Below are 18,321 nucleotides of genomic sequence, written 5' to 3'. Positions count from 1 at the left end.
AGAGGACCCGGTGGCAACTGCTGTGTTCTTGATTGGGGAAATTTTGGAGGACTACATTCTGGCAACTCAAGAGAAGAAATTTGGTTGGGGTTGGGAGCAGGGTGAGGAGATGGGTGTTGTCTTCGATGCTGATAATTCCTGGAAGAGAAGGAAGCTGATTTGTGAGCGTCTGAGTCCGAAGAGGACACAAAATCCAGAACCCAGAGCCCATGACCCAGACCTCCGGCTAGATCCTGGCATGGGGTGGAACACCTGGAATCTTAAGGGAGTGGGGGCTTGACGCAGGCTCCCACGTGGCGTTCGGGAGCTGCTCCTGCCTGCGCAGAGCGGGCATGCTATTGTCCTGGCCAGGAAGGCGGGGCCGGCGTGGGGCGGGGCTGGAGGCGCCGGCGCAGCCAAGGGGCGGCGGGAGGAGGTGGCTGTGGCGCTGGGAGCTCCTGTCACCGCTGGGGCCGGGCCGGGCTGGGCGGGAGAGCTGGGGACGTGAGGGCGTGAGAGCCCAGACATGGGGCACATAAGTCCCGCCATGCGCGGTTTGGGCCGCCGCCGGGCCCCGCCGCCGCTGCCGCTGTTGCTGCCACTATTGCTGCTGCTTCTGCGCGCGCAGCTCGCCGTCGGGAGCCTGGCCGGTGGGAGCCCCGGCGCGGCGGAGGTGAGGATTGGGGGGTGGGGGCAGGGGCGGGACCCGGCCTCGACCCGACGCGGACGTGTCCAGGGCGGAAAGTGCAGTCTTTCCAGCCAGGTGGACCCCCGCCCCGCGCCCCGGGTCCCCTAATGGCGCTAGGCATTCACGAACCCAGGAGTCCAGGCCCCAGCCTCCCATCTTGTGTCGTCCCAGCCACCCCCCGCCCCCAGCACAGGAACTGACTTTCCCAGAGCTCCTGGTCCCAGAAATCCAGCCCCTCAGATCCTCTCGACCTAAGTGACTCAGCCCCAGCCCCTGCCCACCTGAACATATGACCCACCAAGCAATAAGGCACTTAGATCCAAGAATCGGGGTCCCTTTTCATCCTCTGGGCCCTCCCAGAACCCAGTTTAGGCCTCCAGCCACCGCTCCCTGACCCAGGAGATAGCTCTCCAGCCCTCAAGGGTTGGTGTCCAGGCCTGCAGGGTCTGAAGCCAGGCCTTGTCTTCATCTTTGCACCCAAGAATGGGAGCCTGAGCTAGGGATGGAGGGAGGAGGGGCCAGAACGTCTGGGTTCTGACCTCCTCCCCAGCGATTCAGGTTTAACCCCTTCGGTCTCTAGTGCGGCTGCGCCGGGGTGGGCGTGAGTTTGACTCAGCCACCTCCAAGGCGCGAGAATCCTGGGGGACCCGCGTCGCCATAGCAACAGGAGAGCTGGGGCGCCCCGCCCAGTAGTAACTGTATCCCGGGAAACGGTACCTCTACCGAGGCGGGTGCTCGGTGCTTGGTGAAGGGGTTCTGGGGTCTAAATATCTGAGTCCTAGAAAGCAAAGGACCCAGGGACCAGCGTGCCGACGTCCCCCGGCCCTCACTGACCCCTTCGCCCACACACCCAGGCCCGGGGGTCCGCTCAGGTGGCTGGACTATGCGGGCGCCCAGCCCTTCATCGGGACCTGCGCACGGGCCGCTGGAAACCAGACGCTCAGCTCTCGCGGCGCTGTCTCCGGGACCCGCAGCGCGCGCTGGAGTACTGCAGACAGGTGGGCGCGCCGCCGAGGGGCGAAGGCGGCCAGCGAGGGGCGCGGCCTAGCCAGGCTGGTGTGGGTTTTGTTGTTTGTTTGTTTCCCAGCCAGACTCCTAAGGCCAGGAGACCAGGGATCTAAGAAGGCTAGGCAGCCAGGGGGCGTGGCCAGAGGCGAAGTTACATAGGGCGGGACCTGTTTTTGAGAAAAGGTCACAAAACAAAACAAAAAAGAAAAGAGAGAAACTAGGTCAGGAACGGGGAGAACCGTGCAAAGTCCGGCTAAGGAAGGTGACCCAGTGAAGTGGTGGGCTCCTTAAAGAGCAGGTGTATAGGGAGGCGTGGCCAAAGGAGAGGTTGGTCTGACAAAAAGTCCGTAGGGACCTAGAAGATAGGAAAAGGGGTGGAGCCAAATTAAAAAGTGGAAAGCTAGGAGGCGTGGCTATGAAAGGAAGGGCTATTACAAAGAGAAGGGACCCTGGGAAGTCTAACGGGGAAAGAGCGAGACTTAAAGGTTGGTGGAATCTACGGAGAGATTAACCTGATTGGGGAAGGGCGGCCAGGTGACCAGAAGAGAGGTGGGCGTAGAAAAATTGAGTTTGTGGGTATATGGAGAGACCTTTGAAAAGGAACTGGCCAGGTAAAGGGGAGAGGCCTGAGGATAGCGGGGTGCGGGGAAGAGAGAGGGAGGGGTAAGAGGGAGTTACTAGGGGCGTGGCCAATGGGCCTACGGGACTTAGATATCTAAGACGAATTTTATGAAGAAGCAGGGCCTAAGGAGAAGAATGCCTTATGAACACTGGCGTCTTGAAAAGGGACCTGGCCAGAAGAGAAGCATGACTGGTTGGGTTCTAACAGTGGGTTGATTGCCCCACCCGGTGCCCACAGATGTACCCGGAGCTGCAGATTGCACGTGTGGAACAGGCGGCGCAGGCCATCCCCATGGAGCGCTGGTGCGGAGGTGCCCAGGGTGGCCGCTGTACCCACCCTCACCACCAGGTTGTGCCTTTCCGCTGCCTGCGTGAGTCATAGGCTGGGGGAGGGAAATGGAGGTGGGAGTCTGAGAGGGAGATCCTGGGCCCTGGTCTCAAGGGTCACATTAGAGAGCTAGATGCTTGAGTCCTGAGGTGGGTAGAGAAGCCTCTGAGGATAATAAACCTGGATTCTGAGGAGGGTAAGGCTAGTGGCTATGAGAGGATCTCACTCTGGTGCCCCCATTCCCCAGCGGGTGAATTCGTGAGTGAGGCCCTGCTGGTGCCCGAAGGCTGCCGGTTTTTGCATCAGGAGCGCATGGACCAGTGTGAGAGTTCAACCCGGAGGCATCAGGAAGCACAGGAGGTCAGGACCCTGGCACATTCATCCTCACACCCAGAACACCCCCTCCTGCAGAACCCAAGAGTCTGGGCCTCTGCCCCCTCTTCCCATCAGGACAGAACCAGTAATTCAGGCTCCCAGCCCCATCAGCCTCCAACACTCAGGCATCCAGGCCCCCCTCGTTTACCCTCTCCTACCCCACAATCCTGGTATCTGGACCCACTCTTCCTACAGGCCTGCAGCTCCCAGGGCCTCATCCTGCATGGCTCGGGCATGCTTTTGCCCTGTGGCATGGATCGGTTCCGAGGTGTGGAGTATGTGTGCTGCCCCCCTCCAGTGACCCCTGACCCATCTAGGACAGAAGTTGGGTGAGTGAGAGGGAATCTTCCCTGCCCATCCCAAGGCTTCTTGAGGCAGGAGTTGGAAGCCTGGGGCCTGGACCCAGGTTCTTATTGCCTTGTGTCTTCTGCTCCCTCAGCGACTCCTCCACCCGGTCCTGGCCCCCGGGGAGTAGAATAGAGGGGGATGAGGATGAGAAAGAGGAGGAATCCTTCCTACAGCCAGTAGACGATTACTTTGTGGAGCCCCTACAGGCTGAAGAGGAAGAAGAGGAGGAAAGAGTCCCACCTTCAAGCTCCCATCTTCCTGCAGGGATCAGCAAAGGTGAGGCCATTTCTGAAGGGAGGCTGATTTGGGGAGTCTTGATGTAGGAACATCTTTGGGAGGGACCAATAGGAGAGGGGTCTGCTCGGAAGGAATGGAAGGGACGAGAGCAGTTTTGGGTAAAGTAGAGGTGGAAGGCCTGGCCTGTGAAGAATGAAAAGGGTGGTTGGAGGTACCTGGAAGTGAAGGAGCCATTGGTAAATCTAAGGGTTATTTTGGGTTAGAGGATGGTGTAATGGATTCCTAAACTTTGCAAGAACGTTCAGGACTATTGCCTAGTTCTGAACTACACTTCCCATGATGCTAGGCAGAAGCTATGGCTAAAGTGGACACATGGTGGTTTCCAGTGCACTCTAGGAAATGTAGTTCTCTGGATAGAAAAGGTGATCTGGAGATGGGGTTCAGGCTGACCATCTGATTCCTGGCATTGCAGTGACTTCCACCCCAAGGCCCACAGATGGTGTGGATGTGTACTTTGGCATGCCTGGAGAAATCAGTGAGCACGAGGGTTTCCTACGGGCCAAGATGGACCTGGAGGAGCGAAGGATGCGCCAGATTAATGAGGTAATGATAGTGGGGGTCCCAGGATCACCCATAACATAGAGCTCCATAAATATAAGGAAATTTCTTGAGGACAAGTTGGGACTATTTCCAAAAGCTCCCCACACCCCTGTCAATTCCCAGTCCTCAATGCCACCCCTAAAATGACCAGGGATCCCTAACCCATAGAATCCCATTGAGATGCCAACAGATTCTAAGGAAACTCTGGTGGATGGTACTCTTCCGCCTTAAATTTCTTCTGAGTCTTCTCTGTTGGGAACCCAAGAACCAATGGGACTTAAGGGATCTATCTGGAGCCTCCAAGTCTTGAAGAAGGATTGGGGAACTCACTGGGTGGAGCAGGGTGGATTATAGAATCCTGAAGTTCCCCTGCTCCCAGGTGATGCGTGAATGGGCCATGGCGGACAACCAGTCCAAGAATCTGCCTAAAGCTGACAGACAGGCCCTGAATGAGGTAGGACAACTTCCAGTGGGGCACATCCAGTCTCAGCCTGGCTTAGGCCTTGTCCCACCAGCCTCATCCAGTTCCACCCCTTCCTACTTATATCAGCCTCTCTTTGCCCCACCCCTACATTTAGCTCCGCCCCTCTTGGCCTATGTGGGACCTAACATTGTTCTTCTCTGATTTGCCATGTTTTGCCATGTTTTAACCTGATTCTTATCTCTGAGTACTGGCTCTGGAGTCCTCTCCCATGCTGACCCCTCAGGTCCAGCAGATCCTCTCAGCCTCTTTGATGCATTCCTGTCCCTGTTAGGCCATGCCCCCTGACTTTGGTCCTACCCCTCTAATCTCATTTTTACTCAATCCCTCCTCAGTAGGCCAGCCTCATGTTCTCCATCCCACCTCTTTCAACTTCACCTTGGTACAGACCTACTTCCTATAGTCCCCACTCAGGTTAGCTCCATTCCCTGACTCTTGCTCCCTACCCACCTTAGTCTCATTTAGGCATAGTCTGTCTTTAGTTTGCCCTACCCAGGCCTAGAGCTCTACCTTTATTAAAATACTTGCTCCCTTTGATCTTAACATAGGCCAACTCTGTTCCTAGATTGTTCATTCCCAGTACAGTTTACACCTCCAGCTTGGCTCCCAGTAGGCATAGTCCTACCCTATATCCCCACCCTTTCCAGTCAGTGTCCTGTGATCTAGTCCCAACCCCAGGTTGACTCTGCCCAGACCTAGATCCACTGCACCCACCCTGCTTGGCCCTATAGCCCTGCCTTTCCAGAATGCCACTGACCTAGGCTTTCACCCATATTTACCTCTGCTGATCTTGTGTCCACCCCTTTGATAGCACTTTCAGTCCATTCTGCAGACCCTGGAGGAACAGGTGTCTGGTGAGCGACAGCGCCTGGTGGAGACCCATGCCACCCGAGTCATCGCCCTAATCAACGACCAACGCCGGGCTGCCTTGGAAGGTTTCCTGGCAGCACTGCAGGGAGATCCGCCTCAGGTGTGGGAGCTGTGGGGCAGAGGGCAGAGGATGGAAAGGGCTGGGGCAGGCCTAGGCAGCCTTCATCCCTTCCACAGCCAGAGCGTGTCCTGCTGGCCCTGCGGCGCTATCTGCGTGCCGAGCAGAAGGAGCAGAGGCACACACTGCGACACTACCAGCATGTGGCCGCCGTGGAGCCTGAGAAGGCCCAGCAGATGAGCTTCCAGGTGCTCAGATTCTTCTCACTCTCTAATACCCTCTGTCCCTGAGACCCATACCTCAGGCTTCTTCTCGTCCCTCAGGCCCTCTTTCTGTCTCTTGGGCCACCTTCTATCCTGGAACCCCTCTTTTGTGCCTTGGAACCTTTTCCGGTCCCTTGGCTCCTGTATCTTTGACACCCTTCTTGTCCCTTGGATTTCGTCTTCCTTTCCCAGAATCCCCTTCCTGTGCTTTGAACCCTGTTCTTGTCCTTCTATTCTTCTTTCTCCCTAACCCTACTTGTTTTCCCTGGAACCCCTGTTCTGTGCCTTCAGGTCCTAATTTCTGTTTCTTGGATGTTCTCTTCCTGCTCTTGAACTCCAAGACTTGCCCTTGAACCACATCATTTCCATATGACACTCCAATGCTACTTCCTTTTCTGCACCTCCCTCAAACCTCACTTTCTATTTCTCAGATCCTACTTTCTGCCCCTCCAACCCACTATCCTCCATTTCCTATCTTCTATACCACATTCCTTGTTTCCTATACTTACCATTGTCTCCTGTGCCCCACTTTTCCTAGCAACTACTCTTTTCCCTTCCACCTTAGTTCTTTTCCCAAGCCTCTCACTTCCTGTCTTCTATACATCTTTTCATTTTCTTTGTATTCTGCTTCTCCTCCTTCAATTCCTTCTTCTTATGGCCCATTCCTGGCCCTTGTACGCTACTTCTGTATATTGTATGTACTACTTTTCCCTTGAATTGTATTGCTCTTCCTTCACCCTACCTCAGTTTCCCCATTTCTAGCCCACATTTCTCAGTTCATCCTTCATAATCACTCCCCCACAGGTGCAGACCCACCTTCAAGTAATTGAGGAAAGGATGAATCAGAGCCTGGGGCTGCTTGATCGGAACCCCCATCTGGCTCAGGAGCTGCGGCCCCAAATCCGTGAGTACATATGACCCCTGCTTCCCGTTCCAGATTTCTAAGGGCAGATCCTGACCCTCAATCTTTCACACACACACACACACACACACACACACACACACACACACACACACGCACACGCACTTTAGTTATCTATTCCTGTGTAACAAACACCAGAACTTAAATTAACCATCTTCTTTGTTCATGATTCTGCCGTCTGGTCTGGGTTCTACTGGGTGCTTCTTGTTAGTAGTCAAGTGTGTAGCTACATTCAGCTAGCAGATCAGCTAGGGGCTGGAACTTTGGCACAACTGGGCCTCTACCTCTCCATGTAGGCTCAAAGCCTCTCTTCTCCAGAGAGACCCTCCGTGTTGTCTGTACACAGGGTGCCTGGACTTCCTAATGGTGGTTCAGGCTCCCAAACATGAAAGTGGAAGCTGCCAGGTCTTCTAAGACATGGGCCCACATTCTGCAGGTTAAAGCAAGTTACAACCCGAGTCCTGATCCAAGGGGAAGAGCCTACACAAGAGCAGGAATACCAGACAGTGTGACTTATCACAGCCCCCAGATCTATTGTGATTTCCTTTGCAGTCCCACATCTAACCGTAATTTTCCTGCTCTTTAAGCCCGTTGCACCTTCAGCCTCTATCCTCCCTGCCAGGGTTGCCTCCTACCAGCTCCCCTCTTTCCCAGGTCACACTTATGGCAACCCCCAATCACTTTGCATATGGTGTGTGTGTGTGTGTGTGTGTGTGTGTGTGTGTGTGTGATGTTCCTATGCTCACAACCTCAACCACCTTTCTATGTGTCCCCCTCAGAGGAATTCCTCCACTCTGAACACCTGAGTCCCAGTGAATTGGAAATCCCTGTCCTCGGGAATAGCAGTGAGGACAAGGGTGGGCTGCAGCCTCTGGATTCCAATGATGGTGAGATAACCCAACTATAGATAACTTCAGACTTTGGGAGACAGGCCCTCAACCTAATTTCTAATCTCCCAAGTCTGGGGGTGTCTCAGCTACCACAGTGAGTGGGAGAGAATGGGGAGGAATGTCTCAGGTTCTGTAGAATCTTTGATCCTCCTGCCTTGGGCCCTGGGAGGGTATTTCTCCATCCTTTCTTCAGTGAAGCCCTCCCTCTCTTCACTGTTCCCCCTGCCTCCTCTGGCTGCCAACAGACATCCCCATGGCCCTTCCAAAAGGTATCTCACAGAGTAGACCACAGCCATCAGATCCCACTAAGTCTCTGAGCCCAAAATGGAAAAGGGTCCATATATTAGGAACCCCAAACCTCCTGTGGTGGAGTCCGGTACCCCTCTGAACCCCTCCTCAGGGTGGGGGGCGGGCAGCACTACTCTGGACTCTCAGGAATGAGCTAGAACTTGGGGGGTAGGGTCCACAGAACAAGATGCTGCACCCCTTGGAAAAGAGAAGCTGTCCCCCCTGGAACAGTATGAACGGAAGGTAAGTTACCCCTATGGGCTCCTGTGGGAGGCCTGGGGGTGGGGCCTAGACTCAAAGGTCTGAAGGAGGAGGGAGCCAGGGGGTTGGATTCCTTAACTAAGGTAAGAGGTAACTGAGGACACGGACTTCCGGATTCTAGGGAAGTAGAAGGCTGGGAGATGCCCTCTCTGGCACTAGGGGAAGAGGAGGCTGGGGCCCATATGCCTGGGTCCCTAACACCTCCTGCTCCCCCAGGTGAATGTGTCTGTTCCAAGGGGTTTTCCTTCCCACTCATCGGAGATTCAGAGAGACGAGCTGGTAAGAGGAGAGATATTTTGGGTACCTAGGGGGGAAAGGTTAGAGGCCAGTGGCTAGGCTGTGACTTCCAAAGCCACACTGGCCTCTGGTGAGCCTCAAAGATGAGCCCTGCCCCATCTCCTTTCCTACAGGCACCAGCCGGGACAGGAGTGTCTCGAGAGGCCGTGTCCGGTTTGCTGATCATGGGAGCGGGTGGGGGCTCCCTGATCGTCCTCTCCATGCTGCTCTTGCGCAGGAAGAAGCCCTATGGGGCTATCAGCCATGGAGTGGTGGAGGTGAGAGACATGAAGACGTGGTATGGGGAGAAGGTCCAGAGCTTGGGCATGGAGGGGCTGTGAGATCAGGTCAGGTCCCAATGCCCCACTCTCCCTCTCCTGCCCTGCTGCAGGTGGACCCCATGCTGACCCTGGAGGAGCAGCAGCTGCGGGAACTGCAGCATCATGGCTATGAGAACCCCACTTACCGCTTTCTGGAGGAACGACCCTGAACCAGCCCCCTTCATCCCTTTGGCTGAACCCAGACCTTTCCTCTTCCTGGAGCCCCAGAACCTAACTCCCAGACTGGAGAAAGGGTTTTGAAAAAGTTAATTTCATACCCTTGTGAGGGGGATGGAAATTCTTATTTCCCCTTTCCAATTACTAATGCCATCCCTAAGAAATCCCCAGCTATTCCCAGCTGCCTCTCTGCTTAGAACCTCCTCACCTTAATTTATTTTGTAAATTAATTTATTGTTCTTTACGGTGACCACCAGCTTGGTCCCTGGAATTCACCCTCCCACGTATTGCCCACTAGCATCCCAATAAAGTTCTCTTCCCCACCAGGCCATCCTGCCTCTCTGTGGGGGAGTCAGTGAGTAATCATAGCTCTGGACACTGTTGTGAATCCCTACCCAGGGATCTTTAAATCTGGGCCAAGCTCTTTGTGCCCACCCTGGAGCTTTCCTGGGTGCTGAATGGGCTGGGTCCCAGGGTGACCTCTGGAGGCGGGGCTCTGACAAGTATCCCCTGCCTCCTACTCTCTCTCATACACAATCACACACACACAACCTCCAACCTTAGAGCCTGATGAGGGCCTAGGAATCTTAAACCATTCTTCTCATTTCCAAGCCTTCATGTTTCCTTGGGTAGATAATAGGAATCCTCCTGGGTGTGGGAATTTCAGTCACTTGTGGTGTCTGCAAGTGCCTATTTTGTGACATGTTGTAGTGATACCTCTACATATGTATTACCTGTCACAAGAGGGTCGCTATGAGGATTAAAAGGGTTAATATAGCCCTAGCCAGTTTGGCTCAGTGGATAGAGCGTCAGCCTGTGGACTGAAGGGTCCCGGGTTCGATTCCAGTCAAGGGCATGTACCTTGATTGCAGGCTCCAAGGTGAGTGCTGGAGGCAACCAACTGATGTTTCTCTCACATTGATATTTCTCTCTGTCTTTCCCTCTCTCTTCCACTCTCTGTAAAAATCAATGGAAAAATACCCTCGTTTGAGGGTTAAAAAAACAAAGATGTTGAAAAACAGATAAATAATAAAATAATTTTTTAAAAGGGTTAATAGATGTGGAGACATTAGAATAGTGCCTGCTAATTTGCAAGTATTTGTTGAATAAATTTTAAAATGTTATGGCAACGAACACTGGTATGGTACTCATGCCAGGCATTGCTCTAAGGAATTTATATATATTGGCACACCTCATACTTGTACCCATGAAGTAGGTACTATAACAATCCTCATTTATAGATAAGGAAATAGAAGCAAGGAGAAGTTATATCACTTTTCTAAGGTCACCATCCAAAACAGGTCAGAGCTAGGAATTCAACCCTGGCAACCTGGCTCCAACACCATATTCTTGATCATTTTGCTAACCTGCTGTCTAATGGTTTGTGGCAGTTCCACATGGTATTCAGGTTGTGCATTGCAAAATTCCAATTGATACTATTCACCTTCTGGACATTGTAGAGTTGCATTTTAACCACAACTTACCAGTAGGTGGCAGTAATGTACCATGTTCTAATGTCAGCATAACACTCTTGACAGACGGCTTAGGGAGGGAGTATTTCTAATTATCCCAAAGGACCTATGAGCTCACAGTGGCTCTTCATAATATACACATGTAAATGCAAGTCCTGTATATCCTATATAATAAAAGCCTAATATGCAAATTGTCCCCTTGACCGGGAGTTCGACCAGGGGATGGGGCCGCTGGTGGCTGCAAGTGGCCAGGGGGGAAGGGAGACCCCCGGCTGGCAGCTGCTAGGTACCCTACTGTGCATGAATTTCGTGCACTGGGCCTCTAGTTAAATATAAACCTGGTAGGTATTGAAAGGAAGATGCCTACATGATGAAAGTTGGATACAATGCCACAGCTTCATTAGAGAACCCAATTTGCAATATCATTCTGACACTGGTTATAACATCTGTTATCCTTAGCAACGCTAGCAGAAATCTGTAACTAGCACCACAAATAGGGGGGAAAGCTGCCTTTGTGATTTGACAGCCAAGGGTGAGCAACAGGCAAACAGCAAGTAATGAGTTCTAATTGGGTAGAATAGGAAATAAAAGGCCATTTTGCTCAATATGCTCAGAGCCTGATTCTTAATTGTGTTTAAATTTTAATGGCAATTCTTAGAATAATTAATTTAAAAATGCTGTTATTATTGTAATTCCATCAGGAAAAACAATTTTATGTTCTTGTGCCTCTAAGCCATCCTTGTTTTCCCATTGAAAATGATCTGATAATTCTGTTATTAATAAGGCAAGATTTCTTTGAGACATTTTATCATGTCAGTGGCATGTGTGTTTATACATGTTGCGCTATACATGTTATATGTCAACAGAATCTAAGGTGCCATTGGTGATAGCAAATACCATTATTTCATGTACCACAAAGGGGGAAAAAATCAAGAAATTGAACTATGCCACATGATTGATTGTAAGATGAATTTCAATTAAGTTCTTAGAATCAATGAAATACAACATATTCTTAGGAATTCATGGGTTAACTGTCACTATGTGAGTACTCAGAAGAGCACTTGTATGCTGGTACAGGGGAGCTGATGTAGGAAACTTACACTGGCAGCCCCTGATCCCATCTCCCAATATTCATGGCCTTGTGTAGTGCCTCCCTCCCTACTAATTCTGGGGTTGGTCATGTGACTGACTTCGACCAATAGGATGTCAGCATGCATGATGCAAGCAGGAGCTTGTTCTCTTGGAACACTTCCTTTTGGAGCCACCAGGGGTTCCAGCCATCTCAGCTAAGCTATCAGACATGTAAGGGAAGTTGTCCAGCACAATTAGGCTTCCACCTGACTGCAGCCACATGAGTGACCAAAGCAAGATAATGGAACTGCCCAACTGAGCTCAGCCCAGATTTTGGAATCATGAATAAATGGTGTTTTTTTAAGCATCCAGTTTTGTGGTGGAGACACTGGCACATGTGTGCTTGGTTTGTTGTCCATGAGAGGCTCTGAACAGTGGAAGGCTATGATGGGTCGAAAGGCTTCCTGGGGAGTGACATCAGCAGCATGGTGGCATGAGAGGACCTCCAGGTCTCTCCCCTTGAAGTTTCAAGGTGGAGAGCTGTAATTCAACAAAGGATTCCCTGCTGAATACACAAACATGTCTGAGTTCCATGCATTGAGACATCTGAAGGCAGGCATATGGGAGTGAACAGGAGAGACAGGACAACAGAAGGACAGGAGTAAGCAGGGGAGACAGGACAAAGGAAGGACAGAGACAGCTGCAGACAGTCTGGCACTGGCTGCAGCCCCAGCGGATGTAATAGCAGGGAAGGGTTGGGGTACAAACCTCACTGGGAAAACTGAAGGGGCAGAGACCAAACCAGCATTAGAAGAATGTTAAAGGGACATCTAGATGAAAAAGGAGAGGAGGAGAAGGAGGAAGAGGAGGGAACATAGTTATAAAATAAAATTGCAATAAATACATACCTATCAATAATCCCTTTAAATATAAATGGATTAAATGCTTCAGTCAAAAGACATAGGGTTTGGCTCATTGACTAGAGCATCAGCCTAGCTGGTTTGGCTCAGTGGATAGAGAGTCGGCCTGCGGACTGAAGGATCCTGGGTTTGATTCTGGTCAAGTGCACATGCCCGGGTTGTGGGCTTGATCCTTAGTGGGGGGCGTGCAGGAGGCAGCCAACCAATGATTCTCATCATTGATGTTTCTATCTCTCTCTCCTTCTCCCTTCCTCTCTGAAATCAATAAAAATATATATATATTTAAAAAGACATAGAGTAGCTGAGTATATAAGAAAACAAGATCCATATACATGCTGTCTACAAGAGACCCACTTCAAAATGAAAAATACACACAGACTGAAAGTAATGTGATGGAAAAAGATATTTCATACAAATGGAAATGAAAGAAGCTGGTAGTGCAATATTTATATTAGACAAATAGACTTTAAAACAAAGGTTATAATAATAGACAAAGAGGAACATTACATGATACAGGGTCAATCCAACAAGGGGATATAAACCTTGTAAACATTTATGCACTTAACATAGGGGCACCTGAATATGTAAAGCAAATCTTGAGGGACATAAAGAGAGAGATTGACAGTAATACAGTCATGGTAGGGGATTTTAACACGCCATTGGCATCAATGGATAAATCTACCAGACCAAAAAAATCAACAGGAAATAGCAGCCTTAAATGGCACACTAGAACAAATGGATTTAATATTTCAGAGCATGTCACACTAAAGTAACAGAATATACATTTTTTTCAAGTGGGCATGGAATATGTGCTAGGATAGATCACATATTAGAACACCAAACAAGTCTGAATAAATTTAAGAGGATTGAAATTATATCAAGCATCTTCTCTGAAAACAATGGTTCATAACTAGAAATCAATTATAAGAGAAAAAAACATTGAAAAATACACAAACACATGAAGGCTAAATAGCATGTTACTAAACAATGAATAGATTAACAATGAGGCTAAATGTTATGTACTAAACAATGAATGGACTAACAATGAGATCAAAGAAGAAATCAAAAGATACTTTGAGACAAATGAAAATGAGAACACAGCAACCCAAAATCTATGGGACACGGTGAAATCAGTCTTAATAGGGAAATTCATAGCACTAAAGGCCTACCTTAGGAAACAAGAAAAATCTCAAGTAAACAATCTAAACTTACACCTAAAGTACCTAGAAAAAGAATAACAGACAAGCCCAAAGTGAGCAGAAAGAAGGAAATAATAAAGTTCAGAGTAGAAATAAATGAAATGGAGTCTTAAAAAAGCCAACAAGATCAATGAAATCAAGAGCTGATTCTTTGAAAAGATAAACTATTAACCAGATACATCAATTAAAAAAGAGAAATGAGCCAAATAAATAAAATCAGAAATGAAAGAGGAGAAGTAACAATTGACACCACAGAAATACAAAAAAATATAAGAAAATATTATGAACAGTTACATGCCTACAAATAGGACAATCTGAAGAAATAGATAAATTCCTAGAGACATACAATCTTTCAAAAGTGAATCAAGAAGAAACAGACTGATCAGATTGATTACAACTAACGAAATTGAAGTAGTGCTAAAAACCAACAAAAGTCCCAACAAATAAATGGCCTGAATTGGATGCCTTCACAAGGAGGTAAAAAATATATACTCAGAAAATTGTAAGATACTAAAAGAAGAAGATACAAATAAATGGAAGCATATACCATGCTCATTAAAATGTTCATACTACCCAAAGCAATCTATAGATTTAAGGCAATTCATATCAAAATGCCAATGGTGTATTTCACAGAACTAAAACAAATAGCCCAAAAATGTATATGGACCACAAAAGATCATGATAGCCACTCAATCTTGAAAAATAAAACACATTTGTAGGTATCATGCTACCTGATATCAATATATACTACAATTCTATAGTAGTCAAAACAGCATGGCACTGGCATAAAAACAGAAATACAGATCAATGGAACAGAATAGAGAACCCAGAAACAAACCCTTGCCTATGTAGTCAATTAATATTTGACAAAGGAGGCAAGAATATCCTATATAATAAAGAGGTGATATGCAAATTGACCATCACACCCTCACACAAGATGGCCATCCCCATGTGGTCAAAAGATGGCCACCACAAGACGGCCAACAGGGGAGGGCAGTTGCGGGGATGGGGGGGCCTCGCCTGCAGGGGAGGGCAGTTGGGGGGGATCACGCCTGCAGGGGAGGGCAGGTGGGGGCAACCAGGCCAGCAGGGGAGATCAACTGGGGGGGACCGGGCCTGCAGGGAGGGAGAGCAGTTGGGGGGGACCAGGCCTGCAGGAGAGCAGTTAGGTGTCAATCAGGCTGTCAGGGGAGTGGTTAGGGGTTGATCAGGCTGGCAGGCAGAAGCAATTAGGGGCAATCAGGCAGTCAGGCAGGCGAGCGGTTGGGAGCCAGCAGTCCTGGATTGTGAGAGGGATGTTTGACTGCTGGTTTAGGCCTGATTCCTGTGGAACATCCCCCGAGGGGTCTCAGATTGGAGAGGGTGCAGGCTGGGCTGAGGGACACCCCCCCACCAGTGCACAAATTTCATGCACCTGGCCTCTAGTATAATGCCAAAGACAGTCTCTTGAATAAATGGTATTGGGAAAATGGGACAGATACATGCAAAAAAAATCAAACTAGATTACCTTCTTACACCATAAACAAGAATAAACTCAAAATAGACTAAAGACTTAAATGTAAAAAACAAACAAACAAAAAAGACTTAAATGTAAGACTCAAAAACATAAAACTCCTAGAAGAAAACATAAGCAATAAACTTTTTGACATTTCTTTTAGAAATATTTTTTCAGCAATATCATCTCTGGTAAAGGAAACAAACCAAAAAAATATTAAAAAAATGGGACTACATCAAACTAAGAAAAATTTGCACAGTAAAGGAAGCCATCAACAAAATGAAAAGACAACCTACTGAATGGGAGAACATATTCACCAATAATACATCTGGTAAGGGATTAATATCCAAAATCTATAAAGAACTGATACAACTCAACACCAAAAAAAATAAAAACATTCAATTAAAAAATGAACAGAGACCTGAATAGACACTTTTCCAAAGAGGATAAGAAGACAGCCAATAGACATATGAAAAGATGCTCAATGTCACTACACAGCAGAGAAATATAAACTAAACCACAATGAGATACAACCTCATACCTGTCAAAATGGCTATCTATATCTACACTAATAAAAGAGAAACATGCAAATTGGTGTCACTCCACTATGCCCACCAGCCCATCAGAGCGACTATGCAAATTAACCCAACAAAGATGGTGGTTAATTTGCATACACAGGCATGGAGGGAAGACTGAAGATGGTGGTGGCCACAAAGCTGGAGTGAGCAGGAGGCTTGGGTTGCTCCCGGCAATGGAGGAAGCCAAGCTTCCAGGGCCCTGGACTCTGCTCAAGAAGTGGCTGGGGGCCTGGGTTGCCGGGGGTGACCCAGGCCTCCAGCCCACCCTGGGCTCCGCTCAAGGAGCTGGAAAAAAAAAGGAGGGGCTGGGAGCAGCCAGAGCAGAGAAGCCACGCCTCACTGCTGCGACCGGACCAAAGGCCTGGGTCCCAGGTGCCGGAGGAAAACCAGTGCTGGCAGCCAGGGGAAGGAAGGCCTATTGCGCAAATCCTCATGCAACGGGCCACTAGTATATATATAAAACCCTAATATGCAAATAGACCAAACAGCGGAACAACCAAACCAGTTGCTATGATGTGCACTGACCACCAGGGGGCGCGTGAGGAACATGGCAGGCATCAGCCCTGGCGGGATGGTGGAGCAGGTGAGTGGGGGCGCCAGACCAAGGTAGGGCGCCGGCCACTGTCATTGGGGCAAGCCTCTGGTGGTTACTGAAAATTCGCTGTTCCCACACGCCAGGGTTCCACCAGGCGCTTCCACCTGCTGCTGGCGCCAGCCCTGCTCACATCCGCTGCCGGTGCCTGGTGCCGGCCCCGATTGCTCGGCACTGTCAGTGGGTACAAGCAGCAGCTGCCAGCCCCTATCGTCCTTCAAGGGTTTCTCCACCTCCCCCTGCTCCTGAGGGTTGATTGGGGCCAGCAGCTGCCGCTGGCACCCACTGCCAGTGCTGGCCCCGCTCACACCCATAGCTGGCTCCAGAGCTGCCACTCACACCTGCTGCCGGCGCTCAGCACCGGTCCCAATTGCTTGGCGCTGTCAGTGGGTGCAAGCAGCGGCTTCCAGCCCCAATTGCCTCTGAGGGCTTTTCCATCTCCCCCTGCTCCTGAGGGGCAATCAGGGCAGCAGTTGCTGATGGCGCCGGACCCCAATTGCTTCGCACCATCAGCAGTGCGAATGGGGCCGGTGCCATCAACACGTGGGAGTGGCGGTGGCAGGCACAGGGCTTCCAGCAGACAGGGGACCAGGGGCCACAGCTGGAGGGGCCGGGTGGGGGTGCAGAAGATGGGCCGAGACCCACCCCTGTGCCCACCGTAGCCTTGGGGCCTACAGTTCCTTTCAAGGTGCACGAATTTGTGCACTGGGTCCCTAGTCATCAATAAATGAACAAACAAGTTTGTTCTTTGCAAGGATGTGCACTGTTGGTGGAAATGCGGATTTGTGCAGTCACTATGGAAAACAGTATGGTTGGTCCTCAAAAATTTAAAAACAGAACTACTTATGACTCAATATTCCCACTTTGGGGTATATACCTGAAGAAACACAAAACACAAATTTGAGAGACTATATGTACCCCTATATTCATTGTACAATAGCCAAGATATTGAGGCAACCCAAGTGCCCATCAATAGATAAGTGGATAAAAATGTTGTAGTTCATCTTATTTAAAAATATTTTTATTGATTTCAGAGGGAAGGAAGAGGGAGAGAGATGATGAGAATCATTGTTCTACTGCCTCCTGTACACGCCCCCCCCTCCCCCCCACACACACACACACTCACTGGGGATGGAGCCCACAAACCAGGCATGTGTCCTTGAGCAGAATCGAAGCTGGGACACTTCAGTCTGCAGACCGATGCTCTATCCACTGGCTAGGACTGTAGTTCATTTTTACAATAGAATATTACTTGACCATAAAAAAGGATGAAATCTGGAACAGCATGGATGGACCTAGGGGTTATTGTCTAAGTGAAATAAGTCAGTCAGAGCAAGACAAATAACACATGAATTCACCTACTCGTGAACAAAATAAGTGAATAAACAAAACAGAAACAGATTCATAGACACAGAGAACAGACTGATAGCTGCCAGAGGTGAGGGGCATTGGGGACTGAGTAAAAAAAAGGGAAGGAATTATGAAGTACAAATTGGTAGTTACAAAATAGTCATGGGGATGTAAAATACAGTGTAGGGAAAATAGTCAATAATATTGTAATAACTGCATGGTGCTGCGTGGGTACTAGAAATATACTTTTCTTTGTAAAGTATATGATTGTCTAACCACTATGCTATACACCTGAAACTAAAACAAAATAATATTAAGTGTAAACTGTAATTTAGAAATAAACATTTAAAAATAATAAGTATAACAGATGGAGAAGAGAAGGAGAAAGGAACAGAGTGCCTATTCAAACAAATAATTGATAAAACTCACCAAAACTATGGAAAGAACTGAACCTCAAGACAAAGAAGCTAACAGAACACCTAATTATCACAATATAAAAAGGCCTTCTGCCAGAACCGGTTTGGCTCAGTGGATAGAGTGTCAGCCTGCGGACTGAAAGGTCCCAGGTTCGATTCCGGTCAAGGGCATGTACCTTGGTTGCAGGCAGGAGGCAGCTGATTGATGTTTCTCTCTCATCAATGTTTCTAACTCTCT

The 18,321-nt window shown here is 49.1% G+C and overlaps 1 protein-coding gene across 1 annotated transcript; it reads left to right on the top strand.

The window, feature by feature from the left end:
- Positions 1–403: 403 nt before the first annotated feature.
- On the top strand, positions 404–9,319 carry APLP1 (amyloid beta precursor like protein 1). Its single transcript, XM_059666762.1, has 16 exons — positions 404–652; positions 1,522–1,665; positions 2,535–2,667; positions 2,872–2,984; positions 3,195–3,328; positions 3,439–3,623; positions 4,057–4,187; positions 4,564–4,638; positions 5,477–5,635; positions 5,713–5,841; positions 6,661–6,760; positions 7,558–7,665; positions 8,129–8,199; positions 8,434–8,496; positions 8,628–8,771; positions 8,885–9,319. The coding sequence occupies exons 1-16, from the start codon at positions 506–508 to the stop codon at positions 8,981–8,983; spliced, it is 1,935 nt and encodes a 644-aa protein (XP_059522745.1). The 5' UTR covers positions 404–505; the 3' UTR covers positions 8,984–9,319.
- Positions 9,320–18,321: the final 9,002 nt, after the last annotated feature.

The sequence above is a fragment of the Myotis daubentonii genome, chromosome 15, assembly GCF_963259705.1.
Source record: "Myotis daubentonii chromosome 15, mMyoDau2.1, whole genome shotgun sequence".
Classification (NCBI taxonomy): Eukaryota; Metazoa; Chordata; class Mammalia; order Chiroptera; family Vespertilionidae; genus Myotis; species Myotis daubentonii.
This window is presented reverse-complemented; position numbering and strand designations above follow the sequence as displayed.

Excerpts from the sequence above, each read along its gene's own strand:
- APLP1 (XM_059666762.1), top strand. The coding sequence starts at position 506 with ATGGGGCACATAAGTCCCGCCATGCGCGGTTTGGGCCGCCGCCGGGCC. Across the intron at positions 653-1,521 it reads GGAGCCCCGGCGCGGCGGAG|GCCCGGGGGTCCGCTCAGGT; the intron begins GTGAGGATTGGG and ends CCACACACCCAG. Across the intron at positions 5,636-5,712 it reads TGCAGGGAGATCCGCCTCAG|CCAGAGCGTGTCCTGCTGGC; the intron begins GTGTGGGAGCTG and ends TCCCTTCCACAG.